The sequence below is a fragment of the Anomaloglossus baeobatrachus genome, chromosome 7 (genome assembly GCF_048569485.1).
Source record: "Anomaloglossus baeobatrachus isolate aAnoBae1 chromosome 7, aAnoBae1.hap1, whole genome shotgun sequence".
Lineage (NCBI taxonomy): Eukaryota > Metazoa > Chordata > Amphibia > Anura > Aromobatidae > Anomaloglossus > Anomaloglossus baeobatrachus.
The window spans coordinates 22,861,633-22,881,225 of NC_134359.1; the positions used below are offsets into that span (position 1 = coordinate 22,861,633).

Here is a 19,593-nt window from a genome sequence, read left to right on the forward strand (position 1 = left end):
TGCCCGTACCCCGATTTTGGAGCGGGTGGAGAGCGGATCTTGAAGGCTCCATTCTCGTCGGGTAAATTGTCAGGTTGCCTGAAGCTACTCCCTGATCTAGGGTCCATGTACCCCATCAAGCTCTGGTCCCAGCCCGGTTATGGTACAAGACCGCCGGCTGTCCTCCACGACAATGCAGTGCCCCTTGTCATGATCCCCTGTGACTGGGGGTCCAGCTCCTACCAGGCCCAGACCAATGTCTGCTACTTAGTAGTCTCAAGGAGCCCAGCTCCTGACCTCCTCTCACTTTCACCTCCAACGCTACACTCTCTCTGACCCCAACTCAACTGAACTGCTCCTGACACTCCTGACCCCCCCTTAACCAACCCCCAACTGGGCGACCCTATTCCACTCAGGCCATCCACTGGTGTGTCTGGTGGATGTGGTGCAGAGTGTTCCTAGGATTTTGATTAGCTGGTCTTTGGCAACACCAATTGTTAGGGACCCGTAACCAAGGAGGAGGTGGATACTGTGCAGAAGGGCAGATTGCACAATACCCTGTGACGACCTGATAGGCCAGGGCGCCACACATGCAAGCGTCGAGCATGTTCTGCATAGGATGAAGATGGTCACCATGCACGATGGCGGCCATATTGAACAGTTTTGCTAGTCTGTGGAACAGTAGTGACAGCTCCAATTATCGGCACATGGTTTTTGGGCCGCTCGCTCACTGTACAGCGCCACTTGGTGGGGAGTTTTGGTATAAAAAAACCTTTTAAGATGCCTTCCATTTCCCCATGCCTTGAATAGCATTCACACCAATTATCAGCCAATTCCGTCCTCTGGGTCAATCTGCACACGGCTCCAAACACCTGAGGTCACAGGAGTGCAGGTGTGAACGCTGCTCTAGATCAGTCTGCATTCAACGCTGCTGTCAGTCCGCAAACTTTTAACCTCTTTAGAGTCCTTTAAGATATTTAATTTATGATTTAAAGGGGCTGTCCAGGAATTTTCAAAATTTGGTTAAAAGCTGGAAATGATATAAGATAAAAAAAAAAGTATTGTCGCGATGATGTCACGTCCATCACTTATGACCACTGCAGCCAATCACTGACCTCAGAAGTCACACATTTTACTTCACATGAGGTCAGTGATTGGCTGCTGCGGTCGTCATGACAGCGTTAAATATGTAATTAATGATTTTATTTATTTTTTTTGTATTTTGAAAACATGCCAGACAATCCCTTTAAGAAGCACCATACGGGGGGCTGCATAGAAATCAGGAGGATGAGTGTCGTCAGGGCTGCATCTGTTGCCATGACGACTGATAGAAGATGAAACATGACGAACACGCCTTTATGGGCGGAGCTTCGCTGTAGCCAATCCTAGTAGGCGGGCGTGGTTTACGGCTCGTTGCGTCGTGCGTGATGACGTTTTCGGCGTCAGAGCTTGTTCTCCGCTTCGTCATCGTTGTGTGTCCGGCTGACGGTGACAGGAGGAGGCGGACGGGGCAGTAACTCCAGGCCGGGACATGCTCTGGTTCCAGGGATCCATCCCGGAGGCCATAGCCGCAGCCAAGCAGCGGAGCTCCGTGTTTGTCGTGTTTGTGGCGGGTGAGGAAGGCGCTGTGGGGATGGAGGCAGCAGGGAGGGCGGACAGTGACAGCAGCGGTGTCAGGTAGCGGCAGCTACAGCCAGAAAGCAATGCAGAGCCCATCAGTGGGGCCTGTGGCGTTATTCCCCAGGGCTGTAACATGCTGTTGTGAGACTACAACTCCCAGCATGCCCCTGACCACCACCTGACATGATCATTCCCCCTCAGCCAATCACAGGTCTTGTTTATGTCGCCCCGCGCTGCCCTTGCTGTGTTGCACTTTTTGGCCCTCATTAGTCGTCCTGTCCTTTTTATCTTTTTGCTTTTCTTTTTTACTTTCTGCATTTTAGGTTGGACCTTGGTTTATTTTATTTTTATATCCACTTTTCATTGAAGCAGCATCTGATGTTCTAAAAAAAAAAATCCCCTTAGACAATAAAGTTCATAAAACGCATGATGTAAAAAAAACCCAACCCTATTGCTGAGACAGGGTTTTTGGGAACAAAATAAACAAAAAAACCCCCTCCAAACTTGCTTTACTCACCCTCCCAGGGTCCAGCGCTCAGTTTCCACCACTGCTCACAGGGCCATGCTGACAGCACTGCAGCCAATCACTGAGCTCAGTGCTCTGCATTGTCTACTTGGGCAGAGCTGTTGAGCTCAGTGATTGGCTGCAGCGCTGTCAGCATGAGCCTGGGAGCATTGATGGAAACTGCGTTGGACCCGTTATGGGGGAGTAAAGCACAATTTGTTTTAAAATAAACTGCAGCTGAGGATTGAGTTTATCAAAATTGGACGCTCAGTGGTTATAACTTGTGACCTGCTTGTTGACAGTTATTTAAAAGCTTCAGGGGAGAGGGAGGAGGGGCAGTCCACTACTGCTGATTGACAGATTGGGCAACAGCGTGGTCACCTCACTGTCCTGAAATGCGTGGAAGCACAGGCCAGTTTTATAGGTGCTTGTGAGCGCTGATCCGGCTGCTCCAGCACTTCTAAGCTCCATAGTAAAGAGCTTTTAAGCACTGCGCTCTTTCCCTAGGAAACTGGCCACTGCTAATCTGCAGCGGTGGCTGGTAACCTTGGTAACAGGTTGTGAACTATGGAATTATTAAAAAAAGTCTTCATTATCATGAACAGATTTGGGTTTTTGTTTTTTTAGGCCAAATGCAAAGTTGCTTGTTTATTTACATGCACATTTTAATTGTAAAAAACCTGTAAAATAATGCTATAAGGATTAGATCATATATATATATATATATATATATATATATATATATATATATATATATATATATATATATATATATATATATATATATTATATTTTAGTTAATGCAGACCTCCATGCGGGTAGTGGGATGCTTTCGGCCTTAGTAAGCTGGACGGGGTCCTGTTGTTGCCTTCTAGGAACTTGCATTGGAAACTTTTCTGCTTGCAGGGTGAGCAAAGTCTAAGGCCGCTTTCACACTGTATTCCTCTCCCCGATTCACTGGTCTCATCGAGGCTTCCGTCTGAACTGCCCCCAAAACTGGTTTCTGACATATGTGCTGATAGGGCTACTGATGTTGCAGACTGAGTCACCCTGTGCTCTGTCGTGCACCATTTTCAGGAGTGTATGCGCCTATTGGAGGCGGACACCCAGACGTAGTAGCCTGTGTCTGTGTGTTTGCCTCCAGTAATCATATACTCCCGAAAATGGTGCACGACAGAGCACAGGGTGACTCAGACTCCATCATTATAGTTAGTGGCCCCATTGGTCCATACATCTGAAACTCGTTTTGCGGGGAGGGTACGGACGGAAGCCCCAACGGGACCACTGAACGGGGAGAGGAACACGGTGCGAAAGTGGCCTAAGACTGATGACGTAGGGTGGAAGTAATCTGGAACGCTGTAGATGGCAGTTACAAACGGGGCCACAGAGGGGGGGGGGGGGGGATTTAGCAGATACTGATAATTGTTTTGTTATTTAGGTCTGAAATTGAAATCCGCAGTGAAATCACATTTTCATTTCAGTTTTTGCAAAATCTTGACCGCAAAGTGTGAATAAGGCCCGTGTCACACATCCGGCATTTCGCCGGATCCGTCATACTCCAGTCCAGTGCAATATTGTACAATGGCATCGCGGCCAGCTCCGGACACATGCTCCGGTCACATGACAGCATGTGTCCGGAGCTTGCCGCGATGCCATTGTATAGTATTGCACTGTACTGGAGTGTGACGGATCTGTCGAAATGCCGGATGTGTGAAACGGGCCTAAAGGGGGCTTTACACGCTACGACATCGCTAGCGAGCGCACCGGCCCCCGTCATTTGTGCGTCACGGGCAAATCACTGCTCATGACGCACAATATCACTAACACCCGTCACACGTACTTACCTTCCTAGCGACGTCGCTGTGGGCATCACACAGCGGCTGACCAATAGAAGCGGAGGGGCGGAGAGCAGCCACATTAACGACACACCCACCTCATTGCCGGAGGACGCAGGTAAGCTGCTGTTCGTCATTCCCGGGGTGTCACACGTAACGATGTGTGCTTCCTCAGGAACGATGAACAACATGCGTCCTACAATAACCAACGAGATTTTGAAAATTAATGATGTATCAATGATTAGATGAGTATTTTTGATCGTTAACACTCGCTCCTAGTATTTACACGCAACGACGTCGCTAACGATGCCGGATGTGCGTCACGAATTCCGTGACCCCGACGTCATATCGTTAGATATATCGTAGCGTGTAACGGGGCCTTGAGTCTCAACTAAGTGTCTGATCAGTTGGGGTTTGAATGTTATTACAAGAATTTTATACTGAAGTTTATAAAATAAATGTATTAAGGAACACAATTCATAAATACCAGTCTGGGTATTATTTGTCACTTTCGAGGAAAAAATAAATTTGCAGCAATTGGGGTTTTTCCAGTCACTTAACCCCTTCACGACCTTTGACGGATCTAGCCGTCATGGTGCCCTGGTACTTAAAGACCCAAGACGGATACATCCGTCATGGCGGAATCGCGGAACCAGAGCACCGGGCACCGCGATCGGTTTTAAAAAACTGTAGATTCGGGAAGGAGATGACTTCTACCTGACCTCAGGAGGGGTGGTGTCTCCTTCCCGGACCTACAGAGGCTGTGATTGGCTGACGAACGCCGCTCAGCCAATCACAGCCAGTGTTATGTTTCAGCCATTGAAAATGGCTGAAGCATTGAAATCCAGCTATGTCAGTGCAGCTGCAGCACTGGCCATTGGCTGGAGCTCAGTGAGCTTTACTGTACCCGCCCCCAGCTCTGATTGGAGAGATCGGCCTTGTGACCGATTTTCTCCAAGCAGCACCGTGCATCTGGGACCGGGTGAGCTCGCTGTAGGAGATAGCTCTCCTTAGCTTCTCCCTCCATGGAATCTGAGGAGAGCGATCCCTGCGGGCGCCCATCTGTGAGTCACAGCCCCCGATCCACCGCTGCCCTGCTCCATGTGCTTCGCCCCTGCTCTCTCGCTGCGCTCCTGCACGTGACGCCGCTACTTTTCCGCTTCGCCCCTGCATGTTACGCCGCTACTCGGCAGTAAGAGAGCAGTGGCGTCAGATGCAGGGGGTGGCGCAGCGGGAGGAGAGCAGCGGCGTCAGATGCATGGGGGCATCTGACGCCGCTGCTCTCCTCACGCTGCGCCCCCCCCGCATCTGACGCTGCTGCTTTCTTTCTGCTGCCTGCTTGTATCTGCCGCTCCACCGCCCCTGCATCTGCCGCTGCACTCTCCCCCTCAGCCACTCCACCGCCCCTGCATCTGCCGCCGCACTCTCCCCCTCAGCCACTCCACCGCCCCTGCATCTGCCGCCGCACTCTCCCCATCAGCCGCTCCACCGCCCCTGCATCTGCCACTGCACTCTCCCCGTCAGCCTCTGTGCCCCTGCATCTGCCACCTCACTCCCCCATCAGCCTCTGCCCCCTCCCTGATCTGCTGCCTGCTCTCTCCCATCCCCTTAATCCTCTGCCCCCTTCCTCCCTCCCGGATCTGCTGCAATCCTGCTACCTAGATCCATTCTGTAAGGTAGCTATCCCCAATCTCACCTCCCATTCCCCTTCCACCCTTCCCCTCGCCCCCCCCTTCCTCCGCCACTCCTGCATCCGTTGTGCCCTCACCCATCCTCCGCCGCTCCTCCATCCGCCACGCCCTCTCCCATCCTCCGCCGCGCCCCCTCTCCCATCCTCCGCTACTCCTGCATCCGTTGCGCCCTCTTCTATTCTCCATCCATCTTTTTTCCATCCCACCTAGTCCCCCCCCTTTTTGCAGCACATCCGTGCGTTCGTCCTAATTTTTTTTATGTAAACTAAGAAAGAAATACAAATAAACTTAGTTTAGGGCCAGTAAAATTATACTGTAGTAATCGTCAATTACAGTATTTTTTTACTGAATATTGTAAGGGTCAGCCCAGTGCCACACATGAGAGCGATGCACAAGTCTCACATCGCATCATCCGGTATGGTCGCTCTCTTCCAGACAGGAGTGTGCGGCTGTGCCGCGTGATGCGTTGCGAGATTTGTGCATTGCTCTCACGTGTGGCACTTGCCTTTAGTGTCAGTTGCAGGCGCTCATATATATCTATATATATATATTATATTTCTTTTTTTTACTGACGTCTGTATTTTTTATTTTGCCAAACTAATATTTCTTTGTATGGGGGGGTCTAGTTTCCAACATGGGGTCACATGTGGGGGAGCTCAACTGTTTGGGCACATCAGGGGGATCTCCAAACGCAACATGGTGCGGCTAACGATTCCAGCTAATTTTCCATTTAAAAAGTCAAATGACGCTCCTTCCCTTTGGAGCTCTGCCGTGCGCCCAAACAGTGGTTTTCTGCCACATATGAGGTATCAGCGTACTCAGAACAAATTGCCCAACAAATTTTGCGGTCCATTTTATCCTGATACCCCTGTAAAAATTAAAAAATTGAGCCTAAAATAACATTTTTGTGGAAAAAAAAGTACTTTTTTGTTTTTATGCCTCAATGTATGAAGCACCTGAGGGTTCAAAGTGCTCATTACCCATGTAGATTTATGCCATGGGGGTCTAGTTTCCAAAATGAGGTCACTTGTGGGGGAGCTCAATTGTTTAGGCACCTCAGGGGTCTCCATACGCAACATGGCGTACGCTAATAATTCCAACCAATTTTGCTGTGAAATGGCGTTCCTTCTCTTCTGAGCCCCGCCGTGTGCCCAGACAATTACTTTCCACCACATATGAGGTATCTGTGTACTCAGGAGAAATTGCACAATACATTTTATGGTGCATTTTTTCCTGATACCCTTGTGGAAAAAAAAGCTACCTGGTTGAAATAACAATTTCATGGTAAAAAAAAAATATATATATTTTCACGGCTGAACATTCTAAACTTTTGTGAAGCCTCCAGGGGTTCAAAGTGTTCAGTAAACATCTAGATAAATTCAATGAGGGGTCTAGTTTCCAAAATGGGGTCACTTGTGGGGGAGCTCCATTGTTTAGGCACCTCAGGGGGTCTCCAAACACAACATGGCATCCACTAACGATTCCAGACAATTTTGCGTTTGAAAAGTCAAATGTCGCTCCTTGCCTTCCGAGCCCTGCTGTGCGCCCAAACATTTCATTTCCACCACATATGAGGTATCTGTGTACTCAGGAGAAAATGCACAATACATTTTATGTTGCAATTTTTCCTGATACCCTTGTGAAAAAAAAAGCTACCTGGTTGAAGTAACAATTTCGTGGTAATTTTTTTTTTTTTTTTTTTTTTTAATTTTCACGGCTCAAAGTTATTAACTTTTGTGAAGCCCCTAGAGGTTCAAAGTGCTCAATAAACATCTAGATAAATTCCATGAGGGGTCTAGTTTCCAAAATGGGGTCACTTGTGGGGGAGCTCCATTGTTTAGGCACCGCAGGATGTCTCCAAACGCAACATCGCGTCTGCTAATTATTCCAGACAATTTTGCTTTCAAAAATTCAAAAGATGCTCCTTCTCTTCCGAGCCTTGCCGTGCACCCAAACAGTTGATTTCCCCCACATATGAGATATCGGTGTACTCAGGAGAAATTGCACAATTAATTTTATGGTGCATTTTTCCTGATACCCTTGTGAAAATGCTAAATTTTATGGCCAAAGTAACATTTTTGTGTAAAAAAAAAAGTAAAATTTTCATTTTTTCCTTCCACATTGCTTTGGTTGCTCTAAAGCTCCTAAAGGGTTAATAAACTTTTTGGATGTAGTTTTGAGCAGTGTGAGGGGTGCAGATTTTAGAATGGGGTCACTTTTGGGTATTTTCTGTCACCTCGGCCTCTCAAAGTCACTCCAAATGTGATGTGGTACCTAAAAAATTTTTTTTGTAAATTTTGTTGGAAAAATGAAAAATTGCTGATGAACTTTGAACCCTTCTAACTTCCTAACGGAAAAAAAAATTGTTTCGAAAATTGCGCTGGTATAAAGTAGACAAGTGGGAAATGTTATATAGTAACTATTTTGTGTGACATATCTCACAGATTTATGGGCATAAAATTTTGAAAATTGTGAAATTTTCGCCAAATTTCCAAAATTTTCACAAATAAACGCAAAAAATATCGGCCTAAAGCGGGCTTTACACGCTGCGACATCGCTAATGCGAAGTCGTTGGGGTCACGGATTTTGTGACGCACATCCGGCCGCATTAGCGATGCCGTTGCGTGTGACACCGATAAGCGATTTTGCATCGTTGCAAAATCGCTAATCGGCGACATGGGGGTCCATTCTTAAAAATCGTTACTGCAGCAGTAACGAAGTTGTTCCTCGTTCCTGCGGCAGCACACATCGCTCCGTGTGACACCGCAGGAAGGAGGAAGCTCTACCTGCCTCCCGGCCGCTATGCGGAAGGAAGGAGGTGGGCGGGATGTTACGTCCTGCTCATCTCCGCCCCTCTGCTGCTATTGGGCGGTGGTTCAGTGACGTCGCTGTGACGCCGCACGGACCGCCCCATAGAAAGGAGGCGGTTCGCCCGTCACAGCGACGTCGCCGGACAGGTAAGTATGTGTGACGGCTGTTGTGCGACACGGGCAGCGATTTGCCCGTGTCGCGCAACAGATGGGGGCGGGTACCCACACTAGCGATATCGGGACCGATATCGCAGTGTGTAAAGTAGCCTTAAGTTTACCACTGACATGAAGCACAATATGTCATGAAAAAACAATCTCAGAATCGCCAGGATCCGTTGAAGCGTTCCAGAGTTATAACCTGTCAAATTGACACTGGCCAGAAATGTAAAAAATGGCCGGGTCTTTAAGGTGAAAACAGGCTGGGGGCTGAAGGGGTTAATGTTCTATTTTGAGGCACGGTTTTGTGGTCAGTGTGACATGTTTTCTAATTTCAGGGGATGATGAGCAGTCCACGCAGATGTCGGAGAGCTGGGGGGATGAATCGGTGGAGGGGGCGGCTGCAGAAGGCTTCATCGCCATTAGGATTGACAGTAAGAGGTCTGTGCAGTGCGTCTAATGCTAGTGGAGGGTTAAATTCACAGTATTCTGGGTCTGTCTTATGAAAGTTACTGCTCTATCTGCCTATATTGAGATTATTAATCCTTTATTTTCTTTCCTTGCAGTGAGACTTGTCTGCAGTTTTCCCAGATCTGTATCCTATTATGTTTCTATTATTTTAAATGTAAATCCAGATTTCAGCAATTTAAAGTGCACATTTATTAATAGAATGGTGCTGGTTGCCTTGTTACTTATGGTGCTTCATTTCCAAATCGGTCCCCCTTATTCCTTGACACGCCTCATCTCAGATCCCGTGGTTTGTATCCCGTCCAGTTTCTTCATCGGAGAGAACGGGATCCCGCTGGAAGTCATTGCGGGCAGCATATCAGCAGAGGAATTAATAGCTAAGATAACCAAAGTGAAGCAGGTGCGGAGCGTCCTCTCCAGCTGCCCGACATGTGCCATCATAGTCTGCTCCAAAACACACAGCCTTTCTGTTCTCGGTCACCATTAGTCAGTTTTTGTTACTCGCTGCCTTGGTTGCTTTTTCACCTGTTTGTTAGCCAATAGATATTCAGCTGTGTAGAAGTCTGTAGAGGGCGCCCAGTGAAAGGGATTGCAATCAGATTATATACAGATTTATTAAGTACAAATGCCTCTTAATCAAGAGCAATAGCCTATAAACTAGTACAGCATATATAACATAAATAATTTCCCAAGCAGTATTCGGCTAAAAATGTTGGATACTTTATTAGAAAAATTTGACATACAAAATACAACCATAGACATAATAAAAGACAGATACAGTACTGCTAGAAACCAGTAGGTGGCAGGTTAATTGTACAATTCTACAGACATGACCATGTATGGCATACCAATATAGCACAATAGTTGTATTAGTGTGCAAAAGTAGGTCAATGAGCCTAAGGTTGCAACCCTATTTCTTTATCGTTCCTTTGGGAGACCCAGACCATGGGTGTTTAGCTTCTGCCTCCGGAGGACACACAAAGTACTACACTTAAGTGTAGCTCCTCCCTCTGAGCTTATACACCCCCTGGTAGCCAGTCCTAGCCAGTTTATTGCTTTGTGTCAGGAGGCATACATCCACACATGCATTCTCATCTGATTTGTTTGACTTTTGGAAAGAGTTTGAAGAAAAGCGGGTCCATGTCTGGACTCCCGGCATGTCCCTTCTCACCCCACTGTGTCGGCGGTGTTGTTAAGGTTGATTTACAAGGCTGCAGCCTTACGTGCCGCGCTCCTTCACCATCCCTTCTGGGCTCTGGCTTGAAGTGGGAGCCAACACGGTCTCCATGCCTGGCAGGAGTCCGGTCTCCATCCACAGCCCCTTGAGGATTCTGTTGGACCGGAGCACTCATCCCCAGGGACATGGCCCTGCGTCTCAGCAGCTAAGTACCTGAGACGTTTATGTTGGGGGTCCCGGTTCTTTATTGTATGGGGAGAGTATGCTGTATGTGATTGTTTTTAACTTTTCCGGCGGGTTCTCCAGCTTTTGCCAGAGAACCGCGCCGATGGTGCCTGCTTGTCAGCCTCGCCGATTAAATTTAGGCCCCGGCTTTGCCGGAGGCCTAGTTTTGTTTTCCTGCCCTCGCATGTCACTCATGAAGAGGGACAGATTCGGCTCCTCCCGGCGGCCGTTCTACACAGGGGAGGGACACTCCCCACTGCTGGGTCGTCCCTCCTTCCCTGCAGGTCTCTATAGCCCTCCAGTTCCCGCTCTTTTATAGGAACGCCCCATTTCTCAGGCAGAGTTCACTCTGCTCTGGGACATCCTGCATTCTGCATCTCTGCTGAGGTGCTGCGACTGGGGGACCGGGCTTCGGGATCTGGAGGGCACACAACACCGCGCTCAGCGGTCTGGTAAGCCACAGCCGGTCTCCGGTTGTGGACCTCTGTATATTCTCCCTGGGGTTCATTCTCTGCAAAGCCCCCACTCCAGCAGCATGTCTCACACAAGGAGCAGGCTCCAGAGCTTTATTCTGCATGCACTGCATGTAAGCTCCCGCTGCCTGAGCCGAGCATTTATCCACACTGTGATGGTTGCTCTAACTTGGCGGTGCCACAGCCTGGAGTCTCACCCCCAGTGGTCTCTCAGGCTGCTGCTGCACCTGTGACTGAACCCCCGGCCTGGGTAGAGTCCTTCTCTAGTTCTATATCCTAGTCATTTGCTGAGTCCATGGGACTTTTGTCCAGGACTTTGATGAATATGCATCAGCCCCCCTCACAGGGTGCCTCTAATACTCTTGACAGAGGACTCCTATCCTCTGACCTAAGTCCATCAGAGCTCACGGAGGATTCATCATCTGATCCCAGACCCCGTCCTTCTAAGAGAAGGGTCAGGGTTTCCTCCCCCTCCCCATCCCACGGCTCTGTCTCAAGAGCTGACTCTCAAGATGATGAGGATGCCCTCACTGGGGGCTCGGAGGCTATGTATCCCATCGATTTCTCTGAGGGTGACTCTGACCTTAGTGATTTGACTGCTTCTATTAATTCTGTGCTGGATCTCAATCCGCCAGTGTCAGAGGAACAACCCTCTCTGGCAGAAAAACATCAGTTTACCTTGCCTAAGAGAGTGTTCTTTAACCACTCCAGTTTTCAGACCGCTGTGACCAAACCCAGGGCCTGCCCTGACAAACGCTTTCCAAAGCGTGGTTCTAATGACCGGTTTCCATTTCCACCTGAGGTGGTCAAGGAGTGGTCTCACTCCCCAAAGGTAGACCCCCCGGTGTCTAGGCTCTCAGCCCGGACCGTTGTGTCGGTGGCACCTCACTTAAGGATTCCACTGACCGTCAGATTGACCTTCTGGCCAAATCTGTGTATGAAGCTGCGGGGGCCGCGTTTTCCCCGACTTTTGCAGCAGTGTGGTCTCTCAAAGCCATCTCTGCTTCTCTAGAGGAGATGCATTTCCTCACCAAGGAATCTATGCCTGAGATGGTTACCTTAACGGCTCAGGCTTCAGCTTTTTCATCCTATGCCATGTCTGCTATGCTAGAGGCTGCTCACCGCACTGCGGCGGCTTCAGCTAATTCTCTTGTTATCCGCAGGACCTTGTGGCTTCGAGAGTGGAAGGCAGATGCTTCTTCCAAGGAGTTTCTTGCTGGGCTCCCTTTTGCTGGTTCACGGCTGTTTGGTGAACAGCTGGATGAAATCATTAACCCCTTCACGACCGCGGGCCGTAAAATTACGTCCTATTTTAACGTGACTTAACGACCAGGGACGTAATTTTACGGCCTAAACTTCATTTGATTGCCGTGGCCATAGCAACGGCTTTCAAATGATGTCCCCTGCTGTTTCTTACAGCAGGGGACCTTTGCTTGACCCCAGGGGGGGCGATCGACGATCGATGTGATTGGCTGTTCAAATCTGAACCGCCAACCACATCGATCGCACTAATTTCGGCAAAAATAATGCCCGAATTAGTGCGATCCTGTGAGATCCAGCTATGAGATGCCGCAGCTGCTGCAGCATATCATAGGTGGACCTCAAACATGTCGCCCCCAGCCCCTGCAGCGCTGATTGAAGCGATCGTGCTATGCCGCGCAATCGCTCCAATCAGTGTGCAGTGGGGCGGTCTGATCTGCCGGTGGCCGCCCTCCCCAGGCCTGTGCTGGCCTGCGAGCCCTCCCCCAACATGGCTGCAGCGTGCAGTGGCTGGTACTTGTGGTACCACGCCACCGCTGCTGCTGCTGCCGCCGCCGTCGTCGCTGAGGTCACCGCTGCTGCACGTGAGTACTGTGCTCACTTTGCAGCCCGTGCGCGCTCCCGTGGTGCCCCTGCGCGCTGCCGTGATAGCCCCTGCCGTGCCCCCCCCCCCCCCGCGATCTGCTCCCCCCAAACCCCCCCCCCACATCCCGATCTGCTCCCCCCGCGATCTGACTGCCTCCCCCATTATCTTTATTCTGCTTCTGCAGCTCCCTCTCCGGTCTCCCCCCTCCCCCTCTGCTCTCAACCCCCCTCTGCTCTCAACCCCCCTCTGCTCTCAACCCCCCTCTGCTCTCAACCCCCCTCTGCTCTCAACCCCCCTCTGCTCTCAACCCCCCTCTGCTCTCAACCCCCCTCTGCTCTCAACCCCCTCTGCTCTCAACCCCCTCTGCTCTCAACCCCCCCTCTGCTCTCAACCCCCCCTCTGCTCTCAACCCCCCCTCTGCTCTCAACCCCCCCTCTGCTCTCAACCCCCCCTCTGCTCTCAACCCCCCCTCTGCTCTCAACCCCCCCTCTCCCCCTCTGCTCTCCCCCGACGTCCTCTTACCTGTCTTCACCGGCCTGATCACATCTGCGTCCATCGCTGGGTCCTTCCTGGGCATTCTGCTGATCTGCCTGCTGCTCCTGTAAAGCTGTCCATCTCTCTGCCATCTGTTCCTCTGCAGCTCTTCTGGTCAGTGATCCTCCTGCTAGTCCTCTGGGTACTGTGAGTATAACTTTTTTTTTTTTTTCCGTATCCCCTGTCCATTTTTACACCTCATCCGTCCCGCCAAGCGCTGATCAGGGATGCAGATAACGGATCGGCATCCCTGCTCAATTTTTGGCGTGACTTTTTTTTCCGTATCCCCGACGCTTTTTGTATCGCATCCATCCGTGCGTCCCGCCAAGCGCTGATCAGGGATGCAGATAACGGATCGGCATCCCTGCTCAATTTTTGGCGTGACTTTTTTTTCCGTATCCCCGACGCTTTTTGTATCGCATCCGTCCGTGCGTCCCGCCAAGCGCTGATCAGGGATGCAGATAACGGATCGGCATCCATGGTCAATTTTTGGCGTGACTTTTTTCCGTATCCCCGACGCTTTTTGTATTGCATCCGTCCGTGCGTCCCGCCAAGCGCTGATCAGGAATGCACATAACGGATCGGCATCCATGGTCAATTTTTGGCGTGGCTTTTTTCCGTATTCACGACGCTTTTTGTATCGCATCCGTCCGTGCGTCCCGCCAAGCGCTGATCAGGGATGCACATAACGGATCGGCATCCATGGTCAATTTTTGGCGTGACTTTTTCCGTATTCACGACGCTTTTTGTATTGCATCCGTCCGTGCATCCCGCCAAGCGCTGATCAGGGATGCACATAACGTATCTGCATCCATGGTCAATTTTTGGCGTGACTTTTTTTTTTACGTATCCCCGACGCTTTTTTTTATCGCATCCGACCGTGCGTCCTGCAGCGGCCGATCAGTGCACTGCGTCTGTGCGTTTGAAAAGTCAAATGGCGCTCCTTCTCTTCTGAGCCCCGCCATGCGCCCAAACAATTTATTTCCACCACATATGAGGTATCTGCGTACTCAGGAGAAATTGCACAATACGTTTTATGGTGCATTTTTTCCTGTTACCCTTGTGAAAAAAAAAGCTACCTAGTTGAAGCAACCGTTTTGTGGTAAAAAAAAAAAATTTTTCTTTTCACGGCTCAACGCTATAAACTTCTGTGAAGCCCCCAGGTGTTCAAAGTGCTCACCAAACATCTAGAAAAATTATTTGAGGGCTCTAGTTTCCAAAATGGTGTCACTTGTGGGGGAGCTCCACTGTTTAGGCACCATAGGGGGTCTCCAAACGTGACATGGCGTCCGCTAATGATTCCAACCAATTTTGCTGTCAAATGGCGCTCCTTCTCTTCTGAACCCCGCCATGCGCCCAAACAATTACTTTCCACCACATATGAGGTATCTGCGTACTCAGGAGAAAATGCACAATACATTTTATGGTGCATTTTTTCCTGATAGCCTTGTGAAAAAAAAAGCTACCTAGTTGAAGCAACCGTTTTGTGGTAAAAAAATTTTTTTTCTTTTCACGGCTCAACGCTATAAACTTCTGTGAAGCCCCCAGGTGTTCAAAGTGCTCACCAAACATCTAGAAAAATTATTTGAGGGCTCTAGTTTCCAAAATGGGGTCACTTGTAGGGGAGCTCCATTGTTTAGGCACCTCAGGGGGTCTTCAAACCCGACATGGCGTCCGCTAATGAGTGCAGCTAATTTTGCGTTCAAAAATTCAAATGGCGCTCCTTCCCTTCCGAGCTCTGCCGTGCGCCCAAACAATTGATTTTTACCACATATGGGGTATCAGCGTACTCAGGAGAACATGCACAATAAATTGTAGGGTGTACTTTCTCTTTTCTCCCTTGTAAAAATGAAAATTTTATGGCTAAAGTAACATTTTTGTGTTAAAAAGTAAAATTTTCATTTTCTTCAGCGCTCTATTGGGAGACCCAGACGATTGGGGTATAGCTACTGCCCTCTGGAGGCCACACAAAGCACTACACTAAAAGTGCAAGGCCCCTCCCTCTCTGGCTATACCCCCCCGTGGTATCACGGGTACTCCAGTTTTAGCTTTGTGTGCGAAGGAGGTCAGACATTCCATGCATAGCTCCACAGATTTTAGTCAGCAGTAGCTGCTGACTAGTTCGGATGGAAGAAAAGAGGACACATATAGTGTCCCCAGCATGCTCCCTTCTCACCCCTGGATGGTGTTGTAAGGTTGAGGTACCTATTGCTGGTACAGGGCTGGAGCCTGACATGCTGTTTTTCCTTCCACATCCCCTTGGGGGTTCTGTGGAAGTGGGATCCTGCCGGCCTCAAAGCTCTGTCGCCGGGCTCCATCCACAGACCCATCAGAACCTGATGGATACGGAGCAGGAGTACCATCAGGGACCGGGCCCTGCATCATACAGGTACTCTGTGTCCCCGGCAGGCACAGACACACTCCGGGCTGGCTGGGTGTTGTAGTGCGCCGGGGACCGTACACTGAGCTGGTGTTCCTACAGTCATCTGGGGGACTTTGTGTTCTGGGAACGCAGCGCCGACCCTCACTGGACCGGGCGGCGCTGCTGTGACTTGTGGTGCGCCGGGGATACGCCGACCGCGCTTTTACGGCGGCGGCGTTTATAACTCTAGTCCCCGGCTTTTGGGCCTAGGACGCCGGCAGCTCCGATCGTTCCCGCCCCCACCCTGTCAATCAGGGTAGGGGAGAGACGCTGTTTCACGGCAGCGAGGAGGGCTGGAGCCTGATTTACATGCTCCAGCCCTCACACTAGGCACAGAGGGAGCAGGCTTCCCGCTCTTGGTCAGGAACGCCCAGGGCCCGCCCCCCTTCTTCCCTCAGGACGCCGGCAGCCATTACATGCATGGCTGGCTGGAAGAAGGACGCAAGGCTCTGGGAGACCTAGACTGAGGGGCTTGGAAGACCACACACCCGCTCTTTAGCGGGCGGTAAGCGGCTTTTCAGCTGGCCCCTCTAGTGCCTCAGTGTATGTTAGTGTATTGTGTCACTGGACATAGAGATTTATTGATTTCTTGCACTGTAAGGTCGCTTCCTGGCTGAATACCCCAGATCGCTCTGAGGAAGCAGCAGCATGTCATCCACAAGACGCAAAGCTGCCAAGGCTAGGGCTGTGTGCACTGTGTGTGCTGCTTGTGGGACTGCTCTACCAGCAGGTTCCAAAGACCCCCATTGTGTGCAATGCTCCGATCCGGTGCTGCTTCGCCAGCCGGAGTCAGGAGAGATAGTGACCCAGGCTGAGACGCCTGTAAGTCCTGCCCCGGTGTCAGGGTCAGACTTTGCAGTTTTTGCGGTTAATATGTCGGTGACTATGGCAAAAATCCTGGAAACTTTGCAATCCATGCCTGGGGCTCAGTCTATGGACACGGCGAGGTCTATGTCCTCTAACCCTCCGCAGTTGGATTTAATCCAGACTGCAAGGGGGTCCCCGGCCTCTCAGGATGAGTATGATGACTCAGATGATTGCCCCAGCCACCCCAAGCGGGCTCGCTGGGAAAGACCCTCAACGTCATCACACTGCTCAGGGTCTCAGCGCAATCAGTCTCCCTGTGATGTGTCTGAAGAGAGTGATCAGGAGTCTAATCCTGGAACCCCTCTCAATCTGGATACCCCGGATGGGGACGCCATGGTAAACGATCTTATCTCAGCCATCAATAGGCTGTTAGATATTTCTCCCCCAACCCCTTCAGCAGAAGAGGCAGCGGCAGAGCAGGAGAAATTTCGTTTCCTCTATCCCAAGCGTAAATTAAGTGCTCTGTTGGATCACTCTGACTTCAGAGAATCAATCCAGAAACACGATGCTCATCCAGAAAAGCGTTTCTCTAAACGTTCTAAGGATACACGTTATCCTTTCCCCCCTGAGGTGGTCAAGCGCTGGACCCAGTGTCCAAAGGTGGATCCCCCGATTTCCAAGCTTGCAGCTAGATCCATAGTTGCAGTGGAGGATGGCGCTTCACTTAAAGATGCCAATGACAGACAGATGGACCTTTGGTTAAAATCTGTCTATGAAGCTATCGGCGCGTCGTTTGCTCCAGCATTCGCAGCCGTATGGGCGCTACAAGCTATTTCAGCTGGTTTAGCGAAAGTGGATGCTATCTTACATCCAGCGGTGCCGCAAGTGGCGTCCCTTACCTCGCAGATGTCCGCGTTTGCGTCTTACGCTATCAATGCGGTCCTAGAATCTACCAGCCGCACCTCAATGGCGTCTGCCAATTCGGTAGTTTTGCGCAGGGCATTGTGGTTAAAGGACTGGAAAGCAGATGCTGGTTCCAAAAAATGTTTAACCAGCTTGCCTTTGTCTAGAGAAAGACTGTTTGGCGAGCCACTGGCTGACATCATTAAACAGTCCAAGGGTAAAGACTCCTCTTTACCCCAGCCCAGATCAAGCAAACCTCAGCAGAGAAAGTGGCAGCAGAAGTTTCAGTCCTTTCGAGGTTCGGGCAAAACACAATTCTCCTCGTCCAAAGGGACTCAGAGGACGCAAAGAAACTCAGATTCCTGGAGGGCTCATTCACGCCCCAAGAAAGCAAATGGAGGAACCGCTTCCAAAGCGGCTACCTCATGACTTCCAGTCCCCTCCCTCCGCATCTCCGGTCGGGGGCAGGCTCTCCCGCTTTTACGACACTTGGATGTCACAGGTCAAAGACCGGTGGGTGACGGACATTTTGTCGCGCGGGTACAGAATCGAGTTCAGTTCTCGTCCTCCAGCTCGGTTCTTCAGAACCTCCCCACACCCAGACCGTGTAGATGTCCTGCGGCAGGCGGTGGACTCCCTAAGAGCGGAGGGAGTAGTGGTTCCTGTACCGTTTCAGGAACAAGGGAGAGGGTTTTACTCCAATCTCTTTGTGGTGCCAAAAAAGGACGGCTCATTCCGTCCTGTTCTGGACCTAAAACTGCTCAACAAACATGTGCACGCCAGGAGGTTCCGGATGGAAACCCTCCGTTCTGTCATTGCCTCAATGTCCAGAGGAGACTTCCTTGCCTCAATAGACATCAAGGATGCTTATCTCCACGTGCCAATTGCTACAGAACATCAACGTTTTCTACGTTTTGTGATAGGAGACGACCATTTTCAGTTCGTAGCTCTGCCATTTGGTCTGGCGACAGCCCCACGGGTCTTCACCAAGGTCATGGCGGCGGTGGTAGCAGTCTTGCACTCTCAGGGACACTCGGTGATCCCTTACCTAGACGATCTACTTGTCAAGGCACCCTCTCAAGAGGCATGCCAACTCAGTCTACAGGCTACGCTGGAGACTCTCCAGACTTTTGGATGGATCATCAACTTTCCAAAGTCAAATCTGTCACCGACACAGTCACTAACGTATCTTGGCATGGAGTTTCATACTCGAGCAGCGAGAGTGAAGCTTCCGCTAAACAAGCAGCGGTCCCTACAGACAGGGGTGCAATCGCTCCTTCAGGGCCAGTCGCACCCCTTACGGCGCCTCATGCACTTCCTAGGGAAGATTGTGGCAGCCATGGAAGCAGTTCCCTTTGCGCAGTTTCATCTGCGTCCACTTCAATGGGACATTCTCCGCCAATGGGACGGGAAGACGACTTCCCTAGACAGGAAAGTCTCTCTTTCCCAGACGGCCAAGGACTCTCTGCAATGGTGGCTCCTTCCCACCTCATTGTCTCAGGGAAGATCCTTCCTGCCCCCATCCTGGGCAGTAGTCACGACAGATGCGAGTCTGTCGGGGTGGGGAGCAGTGTTTCTACACCACAGGGCTCAGGGGACGTGGACTCAGCAGGAGTCCACCCTTCAGATCAATGTTCTGGAAATCAGGGCAGTGTATCTTGCCCTACTGGCCTTCCAACAGTGGCTGGAAGGAAAGCAGATCCGAATCCAATCGGACAACTCCACAGCGGTGGCATACATCAACCACCAAGGAGGGACGCGCAGCCGGCAAGCCTTTCAGGAAGTCCGGCGCATTCTGATGTGGGTGGAGGAAAGAGCATCCACCATATCCGCAGTTCACATCCCGGGCGTAGAAAACTGGGAAGCAGACTTCCTCAGTCGCCAGGGCATGGACGCGGGGGAATGGTCCCTTCACCCGGACGTGTTTCAGGAAATCTGTCGCCGATGGGGAGTGCCGGACGTCGACCTAATGGCGTCTCGGCACAACAACAAGGTCCCGGCATTCATGGCGCGGTCGCGAGATCAAAGAGCGCTGGCGGCAGACGCCTTGGTGCAAGATTGGTCGCACTTCCGCCTCCCATATGTATTCCCGCCTCTGGCACTCTTGCCCAGAGTACTACGCAAGATCAGATCCGATTGCAG

The 19,593-nt window shown here is 50.6% G+C and overlaps 1 protein-coding gene across 1 annotated transcript in view; it reads left to right on the top strand.

Moving 5' to 3' along the window:
- Positions 1-1,416: 1,416 nt before the first annotated feature.
- Positions 1,417-19,593, top strand: part of UBXN4 (UBX domain protein 4) — a 35,338-nt gene continuing 17,161 nt past the window's right edge. The window contains exons 1-4 of the mRNA XM_075317153.1: positions 1,417-1,592; positions 8,935-9,037; positions 9,163-9,191; positions 9,346-9,464. Of these exons, the coding sequence (XP_075173268.1) occupies positions 1,511-1,592; positions 8,935-9,037; positions 9,163-9,191; positions 9,346-9,464 (333 nt within the window). The 5' untranslated portion in view covers positions 1,417-1,510. The remainder of the gene's footprint in view (positions 1,593-8,934; positions 9,038-9,162; positions 9,192-9,345; positions 9,465-19,593) is intronic.